The 25,227-nt window shown below is 43.6% G+C and overlaps 1 protein-coding gene across 6 annotated transcripts in view; it reads right to left on the bottom strand.

Annotated features, from left to right (window-relative positions):
• The window catches only part of cdc14ab (cell division cycle 14Ab), a 333,919-nt gene that overhangs the window by 158,340 nt on the left and 150,352 nt on the right, over nucleotides 1–25,227 (bottom strand). For all 6 annotated transcript variants that reach the window (XM_072511378.1, XM_072511377.1, XM_072511373.1 and 3 more), the window contains 5 exons: nucleotides 24,464–24,530; nucleotides 23,664–23,726; nucleotides 23,109–23,196; nucleotides 21,202–21,432; nucleotides 13,376–13,514 (listed from right to left, as the gene is read on the bottom strand). In XM_072511378.1, coding sequence (XP_072367479.1) covers nucleotides 13,376–13,514; nucleotides 21,202–21,432; nucleotides 23,109–23,196; nucleotides 23,664–23,726; nucleotides 24,464–24,530 — 588 coding nt within the window. The remainder of the gene's footprint in view (nucleotides 1–13,375; nucleotides 13,515–21,201; nucleotides 21,433–23,108; nucleotides 23,197–23,663; nucleotides 23,727–24,463; nucleotides 24,531–25,227) is intronic.

Below are 25,227 nucleotides of genomic sequence, written 5' to 3' on the forward strand. Positions count from 1 at the left end.
AGTTACCACCAGGGATAAATGAATGGAGGATTAGGACAATTTCTCAACAAGCAGGCTACCTTCTCTCATCTCTTCCACAACTCCGTGCAGAATGCCCACCTATTTCTCTTGATTTGGTAGTTACATTAAATTGATAATGCACAAGATACAAAAGGTATGTCTTGCACTAACAATTATTAATTATAGTGGTGATGGACTAGTTTCAGAACCCAGAGGAAGATTCACTCCAACATCTGAATACTTCTCAGCGCACCAGAGCACGAGGGGGCATATTATCAAGGTAACAAAGTTAATTGAAAGGGGATGGCCATGGGATGGTGCCTTTGATGCAAATAGAACAGAATCTGAAGCATATGACCAAAATCAGACTGTAATGGAACAAATGGGAGATTAATATGCAGTCAAAATTGTTTGAAGCTCATAATGGATTAAATTTCTTTTAGAATGCTTACATGCACAGGTTGCTTCTCAGAATTGATTTTTTTTTAATTAGAGGGGAAAAATTAATGTGCAATTATCTGCAATATTCAAACGATACAATGTTGAAGAAAATTAGGAAATTTAAGTGTGAAAATTAAGAAACACAAATGCGCCTAATGAAATACGGCAATACATTAGGCCACATTCTCTTGGTCAAATAACTTGCAGTAGAGACAAATCAGAGTTTCTTGATACAATATATCATTGTCACAACATGCCAGAGTAACGGAACATAACTCAAAGCGATGTTAAGCAAAGCAGTTTCCAGCAGCAAAATATAGTTTTGCTCCAGATATATAGTGTCAGGAAACTGAGGTAGTTTTAAGCAATCCATATTTGTGGGTAGTAGAAACAAGGCATAGCTTAAGTTTAATTTGATGTCTGTGTGTAAGAAAGATTGAAATTTTGGTTAGCTTCATGGTAACCAAAGGTGCCTGCTTGTCTGGGTTTTTGTCACAAAGGGCTCACAACTGAAAACAAACAGGATTTAAAGACAGACTAGGCTGCTAGCCCCTGTTAGACAGCCAGGGGCTCACACTGAAAAACATAAAGCACTTGTGGTTCAGTTGGAACCAGGTGCCCGAGCAGAAAGCAGCTCTCACAGAAAACTGCCAACACAATAAGCAGGGCAATGGAGTAAGGGACAGAAGGCAAGTCTCAGAAACTGAAGATAGTTCTAGAAACCAGGAAATAAAAAGGATAAGTCCCAGATAGAATGAAGGACAAAGAACTAGAATCTGAATAACTACTGTTCACTGAAGCCAAGAAGCCAGACATCTGAAGTGATCCTAAGGTTGGTGACACTTGAACACAGCCTGTGAAGTGTTCTATTGGCGCAGCTAGGAGCACACAAGATTGTGTGGAAGCTTGAATGCACGTGGCCATCGAGGACAGAGGAAGAGGAAGAGGAGATTGAAATTCTGGAAGTAGATCTGTGGTGAATGCACCTGAAAGAAAGTAATGTGTGGGAGAAGATTTAAACGTGCATTCTTCAAGCACTTCCACACAAATGTTTCCAGAGTTTCAGTGAGACTGGTTGGCAAGTGTGACAAGCACCTTTTGTGTGTGTGTGTGTGGGGGGGGGGGGGGGGTAGAAGAGTTGCGCATAAGTGCTATTCGGTGGCATCTGCCACTTGGTTTCAGAGTGTGGTGTCGCTGACCATAACTGGCCTGTTGGTTTACATGGACTGTGTATCTACTGAGAACATGAAAAATCTGTGTACATCTTTGATGATGTAGGTGGGGTGAAGGAGCATATTATAGTCAATCTTTTTCATGTAAAAAGTAATGTTTTATTCATTTGTCAAAAGTTAATCCTGTGACTGTTCATCCATATATTTTTTTAAAATTAAAAGCCAGTCTATTGAGCCAGCGTTCCATTTTGCGACTGACTGTCCAATAGTATCAGCTGGTATCGTGACAATAGTAGGTTAGATGCCCACGCCAAACAACAACCCATTTTTTTTTTTGTTAAGTGACAAAACTACGCATCCAAACTATTTGCACAGAGCATTTAGGATAAGAGGGAGGCTGTGCTTGTCTTCTAAAATGTAAGATAGCAGGATGAAAGTAAAGAGATTTTTAAAAATGAACCTCGAGTAGATTGCAATATTCAAATTTTCCACAGAACTCAAACCAGTAAACAGCATTAAACAAAAATCAAGTCAAACATAAATATTTCCAAGTTCTTTCCAGCCAAATTTACCACTTTTACAAATGGTCATATATAGGGCAAAATTTGAGAACAGATTAAGAACATGTTACCATAAAACAGTGGCTAACCACCAGGTTTCCAATCTTAAAGATGTCAAGTCCAGAACATAGAGTGCACAACAAAGAAATTCAGCTTGCTGACTGCAATTTTCATAGTCTTAAGAAACTTTTCAACTGTACCTGAAAATAGAACGGTTAGGTACTAGCACTGATACATTTAAAACCTCAATTCTGGTATTTTAGGCAATTACTGAGAACACAGTAATTCAGGCAGTTAATAACTAAAACAATGTACAATTTACCTTAATGCTTAAATTATGTAATATATTAAAATTAAAAATGAGAGAATTTAGAAATTGAACCAAATGATAAGGAAATGCTGAAACCAAATAAATGCATGTGAATTGATGCTAGACAAAACATGACATGTAAAGTACTACAAATCACTATTAAAAAGTCATAGGATGTCCTTTTTTTAAAAATTCCACAAATCCTTTGACAACTTGCCATATTTTAGTGCAGTTACAGAGCCCAAGGAAAACACAATACAAGGAATTAGGCCGATGAGATCATTAAACATCCAGCTGGAAAATTAACCTGAAAGGACCTGTTTGTAACCCAATCACGATACCACATTACTCTTCCCTCCCCCACTGCATGCTACAATGCAATACATATCCATAAGTAGTTTCACAGAAAATTGCTAGACAGTGTGATTCACATTGATTTTTGCACTGTAAAAAATTTAAGAAATCTTTACCACAGTTTTCCATTTTTTCATTTATGTCCCAAGATTTTGCATTCCACAGAATATTTGAAACCAGCATTTTATGCTGGAGATATTTATTAAGATAGTCATCATTTAAAACTAAAATACAGTAGAAGACACCAGTCTGTGAAGGCAAGGTCATTGCATTAAATGTAAAAAAAAAAAACACGCTTGACAATTTATTGCCATAGAGAAACCTTTCAAATACACTTTAATACAAAGGATGCCTCCAAATAAAGTGCCAGAGTCATGTGTATGGTAGCAGCACTTTCATTAATACCATAATTCTCTTTGATGTGGAGATGCCGGCGTTGGGCTGGGGTGAGCACAGTAAGAAGTCTTACAACACCAGGTTAAAGTCCAACAGGTTTGTTTCGACGTCACTAGCTTTCGGAGCGCTGCTCCTTCCTCAGGTGAATGAAGAGGTATGTTTTATATATATATATATATATATAATATATATATATATATATATATATATAGACAGATTCTTGGATTCAATGCTTGGAATGCGAGCATTAGCAGGTGATTAAATCTTTACAGATCCAGAGATGGGGTAACCCCAGGTTAAAGAGGTGTGAATTGTGTCAAGTCAGGACAGTTGGTAGGATTTTGCAGGCCAGATGGTGGGGGATGAATGTAATGCGACATGAATCCCAGGTCCCGGTTGAGGCCGCACTTGTGTGTGCGGAACTTGGCTATAAGCTTCTGCTCGGCGATTCTGCGTTGTCGCGCGGCCTGAAGGCCACCTTGGAGAACGCTTACCCGGAGATCAGAGGCTGAATGCCCTTGACTGCTGAAGTGTTCCCCGACTGGAAGGGAACATTCCTGCCTGGGGATTGTCGCGCGATGTCATTCATTCATTGTCGCAGCGTCTGCATGGTCTCGCCAATGTACTACGCTTCGGGACATCCTTTCCTGCAGCGTATGAGGTAGACAACGTTGGCCGAGTCGCACGAGTTTGTACCGCGTACCTGGTGGGTGGTGTTCTCACGTGTAATAGTGGTATCCATGTCGATGATCTGGCACGTCTTGCAGAGATTGCCATGGCAGGGTTGTGTGGTGTCGTGGTCACTGTTCTGAAGGCTGGGTAGTTTGCTGCAAACAATGGTTTGTTTGAGGTTGCGCAGTTGTTTGAAGGCAAGTAGTGGGGGTGTGGGGATGACCTTGGCAAGATGTTCATCTTGTTCTGCACACATGAGTGCGGCCTCAACCGGGACCTGGGATTCATGTCGCATTACATTCATCCCCCACCAGCTGGCCTGCGAAATCCTACCAACTGTCCTGGCTTGACACAATTCACACCTCTTTAACCTGGGGTTACCCCATCTCTGGATCTGTAAAGATTTAATCACCTGCTAATGCTCGCATTCCAAGCATTGTCTGGCATCTTTGAATCTGTCTATATATATGTTTCTGGAACATACATCTTCATTCACCTGAGGAAGGAGCAGCGCTCCGAAAGCTAGTGACATCGAAACAAACCTGTTGGACTTTAACCTGGTGTTGTAAGACTTCTTACTATAATTCTCTTTAGCAAACACTTGAGTTTTCGATACATGACTAAATACACTATACAGAACTCAGAGCAAACTTAAGGAGCAGGTCTTAACTATGTTGCTTTGCTGCATCATGATCTGGCCCTGCTACAGAGGTCTAGGAAATATCATGCAATCTTAACACGGCGGGTGACAAGTACCCGAGATTAGTTTTTAAAATGTTGAGTGCACTTGGAAGGAAACAGCAGTCATGTTAGGTGAACAATGTCAGAGGTGGAGTGGATTTCTTTGGGAATTGGGATGAAGTCTTTACAAGATTAATCTTGAGGTTTCAAATGTTTCTAATTTTATATTCAGGAATATAAAAAAATCAGGATCAATATGAGTTAATGAAATTAGAGGAAAGCAAACTTGGGAGAGATACTGAATTGGAGGCACTGACAGAGACATAGAAAATAAGTTAGATAAAATAGCTGGTGGGCAGAATAATATTATGTATAATTTAACATGAAAAGTAACATTTGTTCCGTGAATGGTGTTAAAATAGCCAAGGGTAAAGTTGAGAGACTTAAGAGGTTAACTATTAAAATGTCCAGTCACCACTTTTTTTTCAATTAAAGGGCAATTTAGCATGGCCAATTCACCTACCCTGCACATCTTTGGGTTGTGGGGGTGAGACTCACGCAGCACAGGGAGAATGTGCAAACTCCACACGGACAGTGACCTGGGGTCAAACTTCGGTCCTCGGCGCCATGAGGCAGCAGTGCTAACCACTGTGCCACCACGCTGCCCCGATGTCCAATCACCACTGAGCAGAAAATGTAATTAGAATGCTGAACCAAAATAGAAACACACAAGTTATTAAGTTACCATTATTTATTTACCAAGTTTAGGATTCTGTCCCGTAAACAGTCATGTAAACACTCCAACCGTCCCAATGTATTCCCAACAACAACTGAAATGCATGGGTTCACAGTTAACAGTTCTAGGTTGCAATTTCTGTTGCAAGGAGTCACACTGAAAACACTATTTTTGAACTGTACACCTCCATGTTAATAAATCTTTCTGTAGCCATGTTACAAATATAGAAATTTGGCCCCTCGAGCCTGCTCCACCATTTAATATCGTGGCTGATATGTTTACGCTCCACATTCCCCGTTTACTCTCGATAATCTTTGATTGCCTTGCCGAACCAGAATCTACCTCCGTCTTAAAAGATTGCCTTGGTGAATTTGGCTTGCTGATTTCACAGACTTCAGTTGATCAAGGCAGAAAATATTAAATATATTAAAACTTCACTGATTTTAGGTGTTAAATGTCCCATACATTTTTGTCTGTTACTAAGTGGTAGGGTGTATTTTAATCACAATTCGCACAAATGGCTGGATCAATTTCAGGAGCAACTGAAAGGAGGGAGTATTGATTTTAGTTAATTCAGCTCACTCCCAATTGATCAGTTATGCAGTTATCACTCACTCAAATTGGGAGAATGCCACTGTTTGGACAATTTTGCCACTGTTTGGACAATTTTTATTTTAAAAGCATGCACACTTTTAATTGTTCTGTAATGGAAAAGGGAAAATAGGATGAAACTAACATGAAAAGTTGACTTAACACTTCAATAAAGTAAACGTTATAAAAAGATATAAACACCTGCATTTATAAATCAACGATAACAAAAGTCTCAAAACACTTTGAAAATTGCAGCCTTTCTGCACTAGCAATACCCACAAGCCGACAAGAAGGTGAACAACCAGTTTAGTCAGGGAAATTTATTTTGGTGGTGTTGATGGGGGGGGGGAAGAATGTTAGGTTAGACGGTATGGTCAAATTGTGGCATCTTCAAAATCCAACTGAAACATTGGAACAGCCGCTTCTAGAATGCAAAACTCTTTTGGTATTAAAGAACTGCACTATGTCCAAAAAAATTACTAGAAACACTAATTTCCTGTCAAGGTCAATATGCTGACTTGTCTGTCACCTTTCTCCTTAAATGTGTCAGGAAGTCATAAAAAGTCTTAAGAACGAGTTAAAATAGGACAAAATATCAGTTTCGACGGCCATAAAGTTCACCCTTTGTTATGAAAGTAGAACGCAGGAAAGAAAAGTTTTTCTTACATTACCCCTTTTAAATACTTTCAAAGACTTGCACAATTGTTTGACAAATAAAAAGGCTTTGCCTAACCGAACAACATTGTGCAATTAGGGCAGCACGGTGGCGCAGTGGGTTAGCACTGTGGCCTCACGGCGCTGAGGTCCCAGGTTCGATCCCGGCTCAGGGTCAATGTCCGTGTGGAGTTTGCACATTCTCCCAGTGTTTGCGTGGGTTTCGCCCCCACAACCCAAAAGATGTGCAGGGTAGGTGGATTGGCCATGCTAAATTGACCCTTAATTGGAAAAAAATTAATTGGGTATTCTAAATTTAAAAAAAAACATTGTGCAATTTTTTTTTTTTAAATTAAATATTTTATTGAAAATTTTTGGTCAACCAACACAGTACATTGTGCATCCTTTACACAATATTATAACAACACAAATAACAATGACCTATTTTATAAACAAAAAATGAATAAATAATAAATAACAAAAATGAAAACTAGCCCTAATTGGCAACTGCCTTGTCACAAGTAACACTCTCCAAAAATATAATTTAACAGTCCAATATATAATTATCTGTAGCAACGACCTATACATACTATACAGTATATATTAACAACCCTGAGAGTCCTTCTGGTTCCTCCTTCCCCCCCCCCACCCCCCGATCCTGGGCTGCTGCTGCTGCCTTCTTTTTTTCCATTCCGTCTATCTTTCTGCGAGGTATTCGACGAACGGTTGCCACCACCTGGTGAACCCTTGAGCCGACCCCCTTAGGACGAACTTAATCCGCTCTACCTTTATAAACCCCGCCATGTCATTTATGCAGGTCTCCACCCCCGGGGGCTTGGCTTCTTTCCACATTACCGGGCTACTAGGGACGCAAAGGCCAAAACATCGGCCTCTCTCGCCTCCTGCACTCCCGGCTCTTGTGCAACTCCAAATATAGCCAACCCCCAGCTTGGTTCGACCCGGACTCCTACTACTTTTGAAAGCACCTTTGTCACCCCCATCCAAAACCCCTGTAGTGCCGGGCATGACCAAAACATATGGGTATGATTCGCTGGGCTTCTCGAGCACCTCGCACACCTATCCTCCACCCCAAAAAATTTACTGAGCCGTGCTCGAGTCATATGCACCCTGTGTAATACCTGAAACTGAATCAGGCTTAGCCTGGCACACGAGGACGACGAGTTTACCCTGCTTAGGGCATCTGCCCACAGCCCCTCCTCGATCTCCTCCCCCAGCTCTTCTTCCCATTTCCCTTTTAGTTCATCTACCATAGTCTCCCCTTCGTCCCTCATTTCCCTATATATATCTGACACCTTACCATCCCCCACCCATGTCTTTGAGATCACTCTGTCCTGCACCTCATGCGTCGGGAGCTGCGGGAATTCCCTCACCTGTTGCCTCGCAAAAGCCCTCAGTTGCATATACCTGAACGCATTCCCTTGGGGCAACCCATATTTCTCGGTCAGCGCTCCCAGACTCGCGAACTTCCCATCCACAAACAGATCTTTCAGTTGCGTTATTCCTGCTCTTTGCCACATTCCATATCCCCCATCCATTCCCCCCGGGGCAAACCTATGATTGTTTCTTATCGGGGACCCCCCCAAGGCTCCAGTCTTTCCCCTATGCCGTCTCCACTGTCCCCAAATCTTCAGTGTAGCCACCACCACCGGGCTTGTGGTGTAGTTCCTCGGTGAGAACGGCAATGGGGCTGTCACCATAGCCTGTAGGCTAGTCCCCCTACAGGACGCCCTCTCTAATCTCTTCCACGCCGCTCCCTCCTCCTCTCCCATCCACTTACTCACCATTGAAATATTAGCGGCCCAATAATACTCACTTAGGCTCGGTAGTGCCAGCCCCCCCCTATCCCTGCTACGCTGTAAGAATCCCTTCCTCACTCTCCGGGTCTTCCCGGCCCACACACAACCCATGATGCTCTTTTCAATCCTTTTTAAAAAAGCCTTTGTGATCACCACCGGGAGGCACTGAAACACAAAGAGGAATCTTGGGAGGACCACCATCTTAACCGCCTGCACCCTCCCTGCCAGTGACAGGGATACCATATCCCATCTCTTGAAATCCTCCTCCATCTGTTCCACCAACCGCGTTAAATTTAACCTATGCAATGTGCCCCAATTCTTAGCTATCTGGATCCCCAGGTAACGAAAGTCCCTTGTTACCTTCCTCAACGGTAGGTCCTCTATTTCTCTACTCTGCTCCCCTGGATGCACCACAAACAACTCACTTTTCCCCATGTTCAATTTATACCCTGAAAAATCCCCAAACTCCCCAAGTATCCGCATTATTTCTGGCATCCCCTCCGCCGGGTCCTGCTATTTGTATAGTAGCAAATCGTCCGCATACAAAGATACCCGGTGTTCTCCTCCTCCCCTAAGTACTCCCCTCCACTTCTTGGAACCCCTCAACGCTATCGCCAGGGGCTCAATCGCCAGTGCAAACAATAATGGGGACAGAGGGCATCCCTGCCTTGTCCCTCTATGGAGCCGGAAATATGCAGATCCCCGTCCATTCGTGACCACGCTCGCCATTGGGGCCCTATACAACAGCTGCACCCATCTAACATACCCCTCTCCAAAACCAAATCTCCTCAACACCTCCCACAAATAATCCCACTCCACTCTATCAAATGCTTTCTCGGCATCCATCGCCACTACTATCTCCGTTTCTCCCTCTGGTGGGGCCATCATCATTACCCCTAACGACGATATCGCTTCTCTTAAAGAAGGAAAAGGACCCGCTACAATGCGGGTCCTATAGACCTATTTCCCTCCTAAATGTAGATGCCAAGATCCTGGCCAAGGTAATGGCAATGAGAATAAAGGAATGTGTCCCGGGGGTGGTCCACGAGGACCAAACTGGGTTTGTGAAGGGGAGACAGCTGAACACGTATATTCGTGTTCAGCTGTCTCCCCTTCACAAACCCAGTTTGGTCCTCGTGGACCACCCCCGGGACACATTCCTCTATTCTCATTGCCATTACCTTGGCCAGGATCTTGGCATCTACATTTAGGAGGGAAATAGGTCTATAGGACCCGCATTGTAGCGGGTCCTTTTCCTTCTTTAAGAGAAGCGATATCGTTGCTTCAGACATAGTCGGGGGCAGTTGTCCCCTTTCCTTTGCCTCATTAAAGGTCCTCGTCAGTACCGGGGCGAGCAAGTCCACATATTTTCTATAGAATTCGACTGGGAATCCATCCGGTCCCGGGGCCTTTCCCGCCTGCATGCTCCTAATTCCTTTCACCACTTCTTCTACCTCGATCTGTGCTCCCAGTCCCACCCTTTTCTGCTCTTCCACCTTGGGAAATTCCAGCCGATCCAAGAAGCCCATCATTCTCTCCCTCCCATCCGGGGGTTGAGCTTCATATAATTTTTTATATAAAATGTCTTGAACACTCCATTCACTCTCTCCGCTCCCCGCTCCATCTCTCCTTCCTCATCCCTCACTCCCCCTATTTCCCTCGCTGCTCCCCTTTTCCTCAATTGGTGTGCCAGCAACCTGCTCGCCTTCTCCCCATATTCGTACTGTACACCGTGCCTTCCTCCATTGTGCCTCTGCAGTGCCCATAGTCAGCAAGTCAAATTCTACATGTAGCCTTTGCCTTTCCCTGTACAGTCCCTCCTCCGGTGCTTCCGCATATTGTCTGTCCACCCTCAAAAGTTCTTGCAGCAACCGCTCCCGTTCCTTACTCTCCTGCTTCCCTTTATGTGCCCTTATTGATATCAGCTCCCCTCTAACCACCGCCTTCAACGCCTCCCAGACCACTCCCACCTGGACCTCCCCATTATCATTGAGTTCCAAGTACTTTTCAATGCACCCCCTCACCCTTAGACACACCCCCTCATCTGCCATTAGTCCCATGTCCATTCTCCAGGGTGGGCGCCCTCCTGTTTCCTCCCCTATCTCCAAGTCCACCCAGTGTGGAGCGTGATCCGAAATGGCTATAGCCGTTCCCCTCACCTTCGGGATCAATGCCCTACCCAGCACAAAAAAGTCTATCGCGAGTAGACTTTATGGACATAGGGGAAAAACGAGAACTCCTTACTCCTAGGTCTGCTAAATCTCCACGGGTCTACACCTCCCATCTGCTCCATAAAATCTTTAAGTACCTTGGCTGCTGCCGGCCTCCTTCCAGTCCTGGACTTCGACCTATCCAGCCCTGGTTCCAACACCGTATTAAAATCTCCCCCCATTATCAGCTTTCCCATCTCTAGGTCCGGAATGCGTCCTAGCATCCGCCTCATAAAATTGGCATCATCCCAGTTCGGGGCATATACATTTACCAAAACCACCGTCTCCCCCTGTAGTTTGCCACTCACCATCACGTATCTGCCCCCGTTATCCGCCACTATAGTCTTTGCCTCGAACATTACCCGCTTCCCCACTAATATAGCCACCCCCCTGTTTTTCGCATCTAGCCCCGAATGGAACACCTGCCCCACCCATCCTTTGCGTAGCCTAACCTGGTCTATCAGTTTCAGGTGCGTTCCCTGTAACATAACCACATCTGCCTTAAGTTTCTTAAGGTGTGCGAGTACCCGTGCCCTCTTTATCGGCCCGTTCAGCCCTCTCACGTTCCACGTGATCAGCCGAGTTGGGGGGCTTCCTTCCTACCTACCCCCCCCCCCCCCCCTTTGTCGATTAGCCATCACCTTTTTCCAGCTCCTCACCCGGTTCCCACGCAACTGTATCTCCCCCAGGCGGTGCCCCCCCGCCCATCCTCTCCCATACCAGCTCCCCCCTCTCCCCAGCAGCAGCAACCCAGTAATTCCCCCCTCCCCCCCGCTAGATCCCCCGCTAGCGTAATTACTCCCCCCATGTTGCTCCCAGAAGTCAGCAAACTCTGGCCGACCTCGGCTTCCCCCGTGACCTCGGCTCGCACCGTGCGACGCCCCCTCCTTCCTGCTTCTTTATTCCCGCCATGATTATCATAGCGCGGGAACCAAGCCCGCGCTTCTCCCTTGGCCCCGCCCCCAATGGCCAACTCCCCATCTCCTCCACCTCCACTCCTCCCCCCATCACCACCTGTGGGAGAGAGAAAAGTTACCACATCGCAGGATTAGTACATAAAACTCCTCTTTCCCCCCTTTTTAACCCCCCTCTTTGCCCCTCACATTCGCCCCACCACTTTGTTCAAACGTTCTTTTTAATAACCCGCTCATTCCAGTTTTTCTTCCACAATAAAAGTCCACGTTTATCCGCCGTCTCAAAATAGTGGTGCCTCCCTCGATATGTGACCCACAGTCTTGCCAGTTGCAGCATTCCAAATTTTTTCTTTTTATGAAGTACCGCCTTGGCCCGATTAAAGCTCGCCCTCCTTCTCGCCACCTCCGCACTCCAGTCTTGATAAACGCGGATCACCGCGTTCTCCCATTTACTGCTCCGAGTTTTCTTCGCCCATCTAAGGACCATTTCTCTATCCTTAAAACGGAGGAATCTCACCACTATGGCTCTGGGAATTTCTCCTGCTCTCGGTCCTCGCGCCATCACTCGGTATGCTCCCTCCACCTCCAACGGACCCGCCGGGGCCTCCGCTCCCATTAACGAGTGCAGCATCGTGCTCACATATGCCCCAACGTCCGCTCCCTCCACACCTTCAGGAAGACCAAGAATCCTCAGGTTGTTCCTCCTTGCGTTGTTTTCCAGTGCCTCCAACCTTTCCACACATCGTTTCTGATGTGCCTCCTGCGTCTCCATCTTCACCACCAGGCCCTGTATGTCGTCCTCATTCTCGGCTGCCTTTGCCTTCACGACCCGAAGCTCCCGCTCCTGGGTCTTTTGTTCCTCCTTTAGCCCTTCGATCGCCTGTAGTATCGGGGCCAACAGCTCTTTCTTCATTTCCTTTTTGATCTCTTCCACACAGCATTTCAAGAACTCTTGTTGTTCAGGGCCCCATGTTAAACTGCCACCTTCCGGCGCCATCTTGGTTTTTGCTTGCCTTCCTTGCCGCTGTTCTAAAGGATCCACTGCAATCCGGCCACTTTCTCCTCCTTTTTCCATCCGTATCCAGGGGGGGATTCCCTTCTGGTTTACCGCACAGTGTTTTTAGCCGTCAAAATTGCCGTTGGGGCTCCTATCAAGAGCCCAAAAGTCCGTTTCACCGGGAGCTGACGAAACGTGCGACTCAGCTGGTCATCGCCGCACCCGGAAGTCCAACATTGTGCAATTTACAACAAAATACGTCATTACTTATTACTTGCATAGAGTCATAAGCAGCTATTTGGCTCTCCTCCAACCCACCCCCAGCTGCGCCCACCGATATCAGGCCTCGCCTGGGATTCCCGACATTTGCTACACCTCACGAGACCCAGTCTCGTATGGTTGAGTTTAAAACCCCATTTAGTTGTCATGATGCCGGATCGAATGGCCTCATGACAGCTATCGGCTTAGCCGAGGAGACTCCAGCCGAGTGCCGATTAGTGCCCTACAAACGGGGACTAATTTGTGCCCGTGGGGGTTGGGAGTCTTACAGGCCATCGGAGGCCCCTGGGTGGTTGGCCTCTGGTCAGGTTTGCACCCTGGCATTGCTGGTGCCATCCAGGAGCCGCCAGCCTGGCATACTTGGTGCCACTTGGACACCCTGGTCGTGCCACTCTGGCATTTTGCCTGTGGTAGGGATCGGGTTGTGGGGGTGAGGCTCATGCAGACACGGGAAGAATGTGCAAACTCCACATGGATAGTGATCCGAGGCTGGGATCGAACCTGGGTCCTCAGCACTATGAGGCAGCAGTGCTAACCACTGTGCCACCCACTACACAACATTTTCAATTATAAGATAAACTTATCACTTACTCCTCCAAGAAGTGTTGCTGTGGACCGATTATAGATCCTGGTCGACATATCCTAATCCATCCTATGGCTTCTGCTGCAGTGAATCTGTAGTGTTTCATTATGTAACAGGCTATTAAGGTTCCTGTCCTTCCTAAACCAGCTGAAATGAAGGAAGATTGGTTATGTGATTACATCCTCACGTTATTTGAGAGATGTTATTTTATAATTGCTAAATTAGGATTGATTAAAATCAAACTTCATGAAATAATTTTGAATTAATACACCTTACTAGGAAACTCAAATTTTAAAAAAGGTTAATAATAACATCACCAAGCGAGTGTCATGGCAACTGTTCCACTATGTGAGAAATAGCATAATATGAACAGCGCATTTTGCAATATTTCCTGAAACACGTAGGGAAAGAATATTTTCACAATTAACATTGGGGAGCAATCTAGTCAACTACATTGTTAGCAATCCTTCCTCTCATTTCTCTTTGCTGTCCATGGCCTGCATATTGGACATCATGGTCCTTTTAAGATTGCTGCACCACTGTGCATGCATGCATCTCAAGGGAACAGTTTGTGTGGGACATGTTTGTTCACTGATGGTTCAATCAGATTGCTGTGCAGTTTAGAGAGAACACTAATTGTATGCCATTCTAAACAAGGCACAATATTTATTTAAACATTCATTACTCAATTATGTCATTACATAGCCATTGTTCATTACTGGAGTTTAAAACTTCAGTCCAATTACAACATATAAACTTCTGCTCAAAGGTAATATTTACAGTACAAGTTTAGCACTTGTTGCATTCTGGTTTTGGCTTTCCACCAACCCTAAACAAATGCTTATAATTTCCACAAATTTTACCTGCTTGAACTCATTGTGCAGTTTCTCCTGAAGTTACAACAGGCAATTAGGAAACCCTGTGGAAATTCCTCTCTTGATAAATGTAAATCTAGTGTGTTCAGACACAAAATGCTGAAGCAAAGCAAGACTCAACTCTATATTGAGGCTATATTTGAAGTGCAAATGCACACAAGAATACAGGATCTCTACAAACCAAAGTTTAAAAAATAATAGATCATCTCAAGACTTCAATGTCATTGCTTATATGAATTCAACTAAAATTTCCATACATTCAACTTAAACAAGTAAAATTCAATGAAACATAAACATTTCAGGTAGGAAACAACTGGTTGGTCCATAATTTCTGCCCTTCACCGACTATCACACTCATTCACTCCACCATGGAGTCTATGGAGGGCCAAAAAAAGGAAAGAATATTCTTGAAAATTCTTTTCTGACCCCCTCTGCCAATTAAAACCATCCAGGGTTCACAGGAAATGCAACAACTTTAATGTATTTTAACATCTTTAATGGACTGAGTAAAAATACAGCTAAGTGTATGAAACAATAGTTTTGAGTACTGTATCACTTCTCACCATTAAAAAAACAATGACACCTAATCCCCACAGATGTTGGTTTGAATGATCAATTGCAAAGAATCACCAACATACTTCAGTATAATTCAACGCATGTTAGCTTTTTCATGTTTTCTGAATGAATACATCTTCAGGAATACCAATTTGGGATGCAAGTGTACAGAATTAACCCAAAATCAAAGCATCAGCTGCACGTGCTTTAATCTTGGGTTAATGCTTGTACCTGTTAATGCTGAAGAAATTAATCTGCTAGCTGCAATGCATATTTTAAGCACAGCAGTTTTCATCAACTCAGTTCATGGAATTTTATGCCTCCGACAACAAACAAAGAACAAAGAAAAGTACAGCACAGGAACAGGCCCTTCGGCCCTTCAAGCCCGTGCCGACCATGCTGCCCGTCTAAACTAAAATCTTGTACACTTCCTGGGCCCGTATCCCTCTATTTCCCATCCTATTCATGTATTTGTCAAGATGCCCCTTAAATGTCACTATCGTCCCTGCTTCTACCACCTCCTCTGGCAGCGAGTTCCAGGCACCCACTACCCTCTGTGTAAAAAAAAAAAAACTTGCCTCGTGCATCTCCTCTAAATCTAGCCCCTCGCACCTTATACCTATGCCCCCTAGTAATTGACACTTTTATCCTGGGGAAAAGCCTCTGACTATCCACTCTGTCTATGCCCCTCATAATTTTGTAGACCTCTATCAGGTCGCCCCTCAACCTCCGTTGTTCCAATGAGAACAAACCGAGTTTATTCAACCACTCCTCATAGCTAATGCCCTCCATACCAGGCAACATTCTGGTAAATCTCTTCTATACCCTCTCTTAAGCCTCCACATCCTTCTGGTAGTGTGCCGACCAGAATTGAACACTATACTCCAAGTGTGGCCTAACTAAGGTTCTATTCAGCTGCAACATGACTTGCCAATTCTTATACTCAATGCCCCGGCCAATGAAGGCAAGCATGCCGTATGCCTTCTTGACTACCTTCTCCACCTGTGTTGCCCCTTTCAGTGACCTGTTGAACTGTACACCTAGATCTCTCTGACTTTCAATACTCTTGAGGGTTCTACCATTCACTGTATATTCCCTACCTGCATTAGACCTTCCAATGCATTACTCACATTTAATGCATTAATGCATTACTCACATTTGTCTGGATTAAACTCCATCTGCCATCTCTCCGCCCAAGTCTCCAAACAATCTAAATCCTGCTGTATCCTCTGACAGTCCTCATCGCTATCCGCAATTCCACTAACCTTTGTGTCGTCTGCAAACTTACTAATCAGACCAGTTACATTTTCCTCCAAATCATTTATATATACTACAAACAGCAAAGGTCCCAGCACTGATCCCTGCGGAACACCACTGGTGACAGCCCTCCAATTAGAAAAGCATCCTTCCATTGCTACTCTCTGCCTTCTATGACCTAGCCAGTTCTGTATCCACCTTGCCAGCTCACCCCTGATCCCGTGTGACTTCACCTTTTGTACTAGTCTACCATGAGGGATCTTGGCAAATGCCTTACTGAAGTCCATATAGACAACATCCACTGCCCGACCTGCATCAATCTTGGCCATGAAAGCTTTCTGGAAACTAATCTAATTGCTGCTATTCATTCATTGACAGGGATCCAGGAGAATGCTGATGTCAGCTTAAGAAATAACGTGCAGTTAAAGAGCACCTTTTATGACCTCAGGATATCCCAAAGAGTTTTGCAGCCAATGAAGATGCTTTGAGGAAGTGTAGTCACTGTTGTAATGAGGGAAAAGCGACAGTCAGCATCTCCACAGCAAGATACCGCAATTAGATATCTTGTGTAATGAATTAAGAACAGGAAATGCTGGAAACACCCAGCAGACCTGGTAGTATTAATGGTTGAGAAAGTGTTTTGGCTCCAGTTCTGTGATCTTTCATCATGATATTTGATGAAGTCAAGGACTCAAAATTATTTTTTATATTAATTTTTACGGATGTGGGTGTCGCTGGTTAGGCCAGCATTTATTGCCCATCCCTAGTTGCTCTTCAGAAGGTGGTGGCGACTTGTCTTCTTGAACTACTGCAGTCCCCGAGCTACTGCAGTCCCCGAGGTGTAGGTACACCCACTGTGCTGTTATGGAGGGAGTTTCAGGATGTTGCCCCAGCAACAGTGAAGGAACGACGATATATTTCCAAGTCAGGGTGGTGAGTGACTTGAAGGGGAACCTCCAGGTGGTGGGGTTCCCAGGTATCTACTGCTCTTGTCCTTCTAGATGGTAGTGGTCGTGGGTTTGGAAGGTGTTGTCTAAGGAACCTTGGTAAGTTACTGCAGTGCATCTTGTAGATGGCACACGCTGCTGCCACTGTTCGTCGGTGGTGGAGGGTTTGAATGTTTGTGGAAGGGGGGGGGGGGGGGGGCAATCAAGCAGGCTGTTTTGCCCTGGATGGCATCTAGCTTCTTGAGTGTTGTTGGAGCTGCACTCATCCAAGCAAGTGGAGAATATTCCATTATACTCCTGACTTGTGCCTTGTAGAAGGTGGACATGTTTTTTTTGGGGGGAGGGGGGTCTCAGGAGGCGAGTTACTTGCCGTAGGATTCCTAGTCTTTGACCTGCCCTGATAGCCACAGTATTAATGTGGCCATTCCAGTTAAGCTTTTGATCAATGGTAACCCCCAGGAAGTTGATTGTGGGGGATTTAGTGATGGTAATGCCATTGAATATCATGGGGCAGTGGTTAGATCCTCTCTTGTTGGAGATGGTCGTTGCCTGGCACTTGTGTGGCGTGAATGTAACTTGCCACTCGTCAGCCCAAGCTTGGAGATTGTCCGTGTCTTACTGTATTTGGACATGGACTGCTTCATCATCTGAGGAGTCACAAATGGTGCTGAATATTGTACAGTCATCCGTAAACATCCCCACTTCTGACCTTATGATGGAAGTGAGGTCATTGATGAAGCAGCTGAAGATGGTTGGGCCTAGGACACTACCCTGAGGAACTCCTACAGTGATGTCCTGGAGTTGAGATGATTGACCTCCAACCACCACAACCATCTTCCTTTGCGCCAGGTGTGACTCCAACCAGCGGATAGTTTTCCCCCTGACTCCCATTGAGTCCAGCTTAGCTAGGGCTCCTTGTTACCATACTCAGTCAAAAGCTGCCTTGATGTCAAGGGCAGTCACTCTTATATCGCCACAAGCATTCAGCTCTTTTGTCCATGTTTAACCCAAGGCTGTAATGAGGTCAGGAACCTGGCAGAACCCAAACTGAGCATCTGTGAGCAGGTTAATGCTGAGTAAGTGCTGCTTGATAGCACTGTTGATGACTCCTTCCATCACTTTGCTGATGATAGAGAGTAGACTGATTGGGCACTAATTGGCTGGGCTGGATTTGTCCTGTTTCTTGTGTACAGGACACACCTGGTCAACTTTCTACATTGCCGGGTAGATGCCAGTGTTGTAGCTGTACTGGAACAGCTTGACGAGAGGTGCGGCAAGTTCTGGGGCAAAAATCTTCAGTACTATTGCCGGGATATTGTCAGGGACCATAGCCTTTGCAGTATCCAGTGCCTTCAGCCGTTCCTTGATATCACGTTGAGTGAATTGTATTGGCTGAAGACTGACATCTGCGATTCTGGTGACCTCTGGAGGAAATGTTAACTCTCGGCTCTTACTCCAAAGATGCTGCCAGACCTACTGAGATTTTAAAAATAAATTTAGAGTACCCAATTGTATATATTTTTCCAATTAAGGGGCAATTTAGCGTGGCCACCATGCCGCCCCAGACCTACTGAGTGTTTCCAGCATTTTCTGTTTTAATTTTATTTCCAGCATTACTTGAGGAATAAATAATGGGCTGGACAGGGGCAAATCGTTCCTGCTTTTGAACAGCATCACCAAATCTTTACGTCCACTTAACAGGATAGATGGGCCCCCATTTTAACATTTCATCAAAAAGTCACCTTCAACACTGCAGCACTTATTCAGCAGCCACCTAGATTATGGGCTCAAGTCTCTGGTGAGGAGAAATCCACAGTCTTTCAATTCAATGAGAGTACTACCATTGAGCCCACAGCTGTCTGTGGACAAACTCAGATGGGGATTTGCTTGGAGGAATATCGGGAAAGTAGGACAAATCTCAAACGCGCAATAAAGAGGGCTAAAAGGGGTCATGAAATATCTGTGGCTAACAGGGTTAAGGAAAACCCCAAAGCCTTTTATTCGTATATAAGGAGCAAGAGGGTAACTAGAGAAGGAATTGGCCCACTCAAAGACAAAAGAGGGAATTTATGCGTGGAGTCAGAGGAAATGGGTGAGATTCTTAATGAGTACTTTGCATCGGTATTCACCAAGGAGAGGGACATGACGGATGTTGAGGCTAGGGATGGATGTGTAAATACTCTAGGTCAAGTCGGCATAAGGAAGGGGGAAGTTTTGGTTATTCTAAAAGGCATTAAGGTGGACAAGTCCCCAGGTCCAGATGGGATCTAAGGAAGGGGGAAGTTTTGGTTATTCTAAAAGGCATTAAGGTGGACAAGTCCCCAGGTCCGGATGGGATCTATCCCAGGTTACTGAGGGAAGCGAGGGACGAAATAGCTGGGGCCTTAACAGATATCTTTGCAGCATCCTTGAGCACGGGTGAAGTACCAGAGGACCGGAGAATTGCTAATGTTGGCCCTTTGTTTAAGAAGGGTAGCAGGGATAATCCAGGGAATTATAGACCTGTGAGCTTGACGTCAGTGGTAGGCAAACTGTTGGAGAAGATACTGAGGGATAGGATCTATTCATATTTGGACGAAAATAGACTTATCAGTGATAGGCAGCATGGTTTTGTGCAGGGAAGGTCATGTCTTACAAACTAATAGAATTCTTTGAGGAAGTGACAAAGTTAATTGATGAGGGGAGGACTGTAGATGTCATATACATGGACTTCAGTAAGGCGTTTGATAAAGTTTTCCATGGCAGGTTGGTGGAAAAAGTGAAGTCGTATGGGGTTCAGGGTGTATTAGCTAGATGGATAAAGAACTGGCTGGGCAACAGTAGACAGAGAGTAGTGGTGGAAGGGAGTGTCTCAAAATGGAGAAAGGTGACTAGTGGTGTTCCACAGGGATCAGTGCTTGGACCACTGTTGTTTGTGATATACATAAATGATCTGGACGAAGGTATAGGTGGTCTGATTAGCAAGTTTGTATATGATACTAAGATTGTTGGAGTTGCAGATAGCGAGCAGGACTGTCAGAGAATACAGCAAAATATAGATAGATTGGAGAGTTGGGCAGAGAAATGGCAGATGGAGTTCAATCCAGGCAAATGCGAGGTGATGCAATTTGGAAGATCTAATTCAAGACCGGACTATACGGTCAATGGAAGAGTCCTGGGGGAAAATTGATGTACAGAGAGATCTGGGAGTTCAGGTCCATTGTACCCTGAAGGTGGCAACGCAGGTCGAGAAGGCATACAGCATGCTTGCCTTCATTGGACGGGGTATTGAGTACAAGAGTCGACAGGTCATGTTACAGTTGTATAGGACTTTGGTTCGGCTTCATTTGGAATACTGCGTGCAGTTCTGGTCGCCACATTACCAGAAGGATGTGGATGCTTTAGAGAGGGTGCAGAGGAGATTCACCAGGATGTTGCCTGGTATGGAGGGTGCTAGCTATGAAGAAAGGTTGAGTAGATTAGGATTGTTTTCATTGGAAAGACGGAGGTTTGAGGGGGGACTTGATTGAGGTCTACAAAATTATGAGAGGTATGGACAGGGTTGATAGCAACAAGCTTTTTCCAAGAGTGGGGGTGTCAATTACAAGGAGTCACGATTACAAGGTGAGAGGGGGAAAGTTTAAGGGAGATGTGCGTGGAAAGTTTTTTATGCAGAGGGTGGTGGGTGCCTGGAACGCCTTGCCAGCGGAGGTGTTAGAGGCAGACACGATAGCATCATTTAAGATGCATCTAGACAGATATATAAACCGGCGGGGAACAGAGGGAAGTAGATCCTTGGAAAATAGAAGACAGGTTTAGATAAAGGATCTGGATCGGTGCAGGCTGGGAGGGCCGAAGGGCCTGTTCCTGTGCTGTAATTTTCTTTGTTCTTTGTATAACTCCATTGTCCATTTGATCCTACCATATAATGGTTAGTGCTCCCAAATGCTATGAAAACACCAAACTCAATCACTGGTTATTACTGGAACTAGCATTCCACAATTAGTCTGTATATTTAAATAAGATCCAGTCTACACAATGAAACATGAAAGCAGTGGGTCATATTATTTTACAGAGCAACATTGCAAAGGCTTTGAGAGAAACCTGCATAATTAGCATACTATCACAACTGAAGACAGAGGCAGTCATGGCAAAAATAATTAACCTAACGGTTGCTTTCAAAGAAAAAAGTAATGGAGTGAACACTTCAACAAGACATACCTTTGCAATGTACAGCAATAGCCCCTTCTTCATTTTCACATATCGTTAAAAACCTTTTCACTATGGAATCATTTGGTGTGCTTCCATCAACAAAGAAAAGGTCGTAGTGTTCAAACCCAGCATCAGTGAAACGTTTAGCATCATAAATTTTCTTGTTAAGTCTTATGATTGTGGTAACACCATGTTTCCTGAAGTATGGAAAATATGCTTCTGGTGCATGAAGAGGGTAACCTAAGGGTTATTTAAAAATAACCCAAGTTAATTCAAATGCAAAAAAGTTGATCAAAACCCTTTACAATCGCACTGTGCTAGACCATGGAATTTTTTCCACATCCTGAAAAAGCACTCCATGCCTTCTTTCTATTAAATTGTTGAATTGATCCTCAGTGGAGTTGCCAGCGTAGCAGATTAAAATAAGTACCAAAAATCCAGAAGGGGATGTTCCCAGGGGAATACTGGAAGCTCTGCTTACTATAAAGGCAAGGGTCACCATCCCTCAACATTAAAGATATATTTATTTGGATAACATTCTTCTATATATCAGAAGCAGTTGCACAGTGCCCAGACAATATTACCAATATAACAAGTGGCAATATCCACCCATTGTAAATACAATAGGTATAAATAGTGCAGTGAATTTGCATCCCATTGCAGAAAATTGTGAAATTTAATTCAATAAACTTTTAATTCATAGGCTGGCACCAAACAAATATTTGAGTCACTGGTTCATAAATGCCCAAATGGTTCCCTGGTGTCCTTCATGAAAAGAAACCTCCCATCCTTTGGCCAACAAGCTCAGAGTAGCCTAGCAAGCCACTGAAACAAAAACACTCAAGAAACTGGTCCATCATGTTCCTGGGCATAACACAGTCGTCTTGCCAGCAACTATGTACTGCATGCACCTAGGCATTGGTGCTCATAAATCATTTATAACTATCACCATGATCAGTCAACTTTGTGGGGATCAGGTAGGAGGATAATGAGGAGGCTGGCGACCAGGCCTAGTCACACTAACTTAGTCCATGCACTGCAGAATGATTTTCAATTCATGTTGAAAAAACAAATTAAAAATGACCTTTCCCTTATCTACAGTTCCAAATATTTGTGCACCAACTATTGGTTAAATTCTACACAACAGTATTTTTAAATCAAGAGAAGATGGTTGACAGAAATACACTTAAAAGTACAAGTACAATTTCCCCTAAAGTGTTAAATCTCCCTGCATATACTTTCATAAGATACACACTTTAAAGACAAATAGATTAAACAAACTTTAACATAACACTAATGGACATAACACTAATGGAACAGATTCTTTTGGAATACCTATGCTGCAGTGCCACCTGGTGGCAGAAAGCCAAGTTCAAACTGACTCAATAAAAGTGGTTTCTGTCATGAATATAAACTTGAATACCTTCAGAAAACTGTCAGTTTTTGGAAGACTACAACAAGAATAACCAATCGACGAATTTCATGGCATCATTAAACAGGAACTAGGTGTTAACTAGACTTTGGGAATCTGATGCTGGGATAAAGTACACATAGATTTTGAATTTTAATCACAGAAAGTAGCAAAAGTGGAATGCTTGCCTAAACCCAAAACTCATGAAACAAGACAAACTAAAACTCATCGCAATGTTTTCACCTTAAGCAATCGGATCATCACATATTGCATTCGAGTCAACATAAAATCTAGCCTTTTGAATATTCCTTTTCTCAACATTTGTGACAAATACACAGCTTTACAAAAATACACAAAAAGCTAAAGAATATTAAAAATGTTTTTAAAGAATTGACTTGTTCAAATTTGAACAGCACCCACTAGTTTGCAAAATATTAACATTTACAGTTTGTTCATGGATTATTGCCAACAACAAAAATTGCTGATTGTAAAGTATTTTCCTCACCATTTTCAACTTTGCTTTTTGGATGGGGTCCACTGAAAGCCAGAAACTTGCCACTGATGATCCAGTTAATATCACCATTTTCTACACGCTGAAGAGGAGAAATTCTCATCACAATGTCGCTTAGAGACTTAAAGTTTTCAGTGTTGCATTTGAGAAACACATCCAGTGGAAGGCACACATATACGTACTATGGAAATACTGACTTCGACATTCAGCAGCCAGAATGATTAGCTACGCCAGTTTTATGATTTCCACAGAATTTCTGATCGTTGATATACTGTTCAGAGGAACGGCATTGTAGGGAGGTAAGTGGAAGACACGAGGTCCAGAACACATTAGTATGTCAAGATGGGCCTCACCCAAAGGAGTTCTGTACATGCCCCAAGAATAGGTTGGGAGACCATCCAGAGAGAAGGTTATTCCGTATTACACTAGTCCCCTTCGATAAATTACATCCACCATTCATTTTACTTCAAACAAATTTGAAGTACATTAATTCTCCACAGGAAAAAAAGCTACAATTAATCAAAGTACACCATATGGGGTAAAACTTGCCTCATAGTGTTCATATTCATCCACATCAAATTTTTCAAAATTAAGAAATCCATGTTGGAGGGCCTGAAAAATATTTAACAATTATTATACATATATTAAAATGTCAAACGAAAGTCAAGAAAGAAAATAGCTACATAAATCTAAAAGCATTCTGTGTGTTGAGCAAAGTACACTGCCTCATCAACTCAAACTTATTATAAAGGCATGTATTACCTAACTAGTTTGACTCATTTTTATGTGAATAATACGCATCTTTCACACACAAATGGGAGAATATCCCAGTTTGAAAAGGAAACAACACTGAGCACTAAATGAAATTTGAAATACATAGTTGCACAATTAATCATATGTCGTGGCAGTAAGAGAACAAAGATTTACACTTTAAACCAAATGAACAATTATAGGTCTTTTAATAACACTTAATATATGACATCTGGCTTATTGCAAGGCTTTGGTAGAATCTAGAATATGGTGTCCAGTTTTGTTCTTCCTAGTGGGGTGGGATATCATGGCCCTAAAGAAAGTTCAGAAAAAAAGCACTGGAACTGAACATAGCTTAGAGCCCGACGACTGTCAGCTTAGAGCCCGAGGACCGTCAGGATAAGATCAGGAACATGAGATTTCAATTCAAAAAGCTCTATATTCAGGGGGAGAGAAAAAAATGGTACTGGTATTTTGTTATCAGCTTACATCTACCGCTGGGCTGCTTACAAAATGCCTATTTATAACCAATCATTGCCTCTTTCTGAGCCCAAGTTACTTAATTCATGAGAAACATGCCCATGTCTGAAGTCACTTACCTGATTGATTGCATGTAAACAATCGAGAATGGTTAGGTGATAGGTGGAGTTTCCAAAGGAGGCATCTCTATAAAATAAAAGAAAACTCAGAAAAATTCTTATAACAATAAGTCATCAATTTACTGCAGAAACAGTTGGGACTCAAAAAATGGTTGTCAAGTAGCTCAGATATAGTCAAGAACATGGCAGCACAATGGCAGTGGTTATCCCAGCCCTAGGCCACTGTCCGTGTGGTGTTTGCACATTCTTCCCGTGTTTGCGTGGGTTTTGCCCCCACAACCCAAAGATGTGCAGTGTATGTGGATTGGCCATGCTAAATTGCCCCATAATTGGAAATAAATTAAAAATAAAAATGATTTAAAAAACTGTGCACATTTGGATCCAAAGTTTATTTAGCTTATTCATTATCAGTCATAAAATTCAAAATGTTAACAGCAACGCATCATACAAATCATTGAATTCTGTGTGTTGTCCTGGTGACTCAAGTAGGCAAATGCAATACAGGGTTCAGCAAGAATCTAAACAGACCATAAATGTCTCAGGTTCAAAACAATTCAGTTTAGTCAGCTGATCATGGATGGAACTGTCGGGATACGGCAATAATCAGTTGGGATTCCCTGATCACTATCCAATGTGCCCTGCTGGATAACAGATGTGTCAATCTAGAGTGATAATAAGATCAGACTCAAGTAGCAATGCTTTCCACAAATGCCTCTTCAACTGCCAATGTCCAGCCACATGTGAAGAATGGCCAAAGTACTAAA

Source organism: Scyliorhinus torazame, chromosome 7, assembly GCF_047496885.1.
Source record: "Scyliorhinus torazame isolate Kashiwa2021f chromosome 7, sScyTor2.1, whole genome shotgun sequence".
NCBI lineage: Eukaryota > Metazoa > Chordata > Chondrichthyes > Carcharhiniformes > Scyliorhinidae > Scyliorhinus > Scyliorhinus torazame.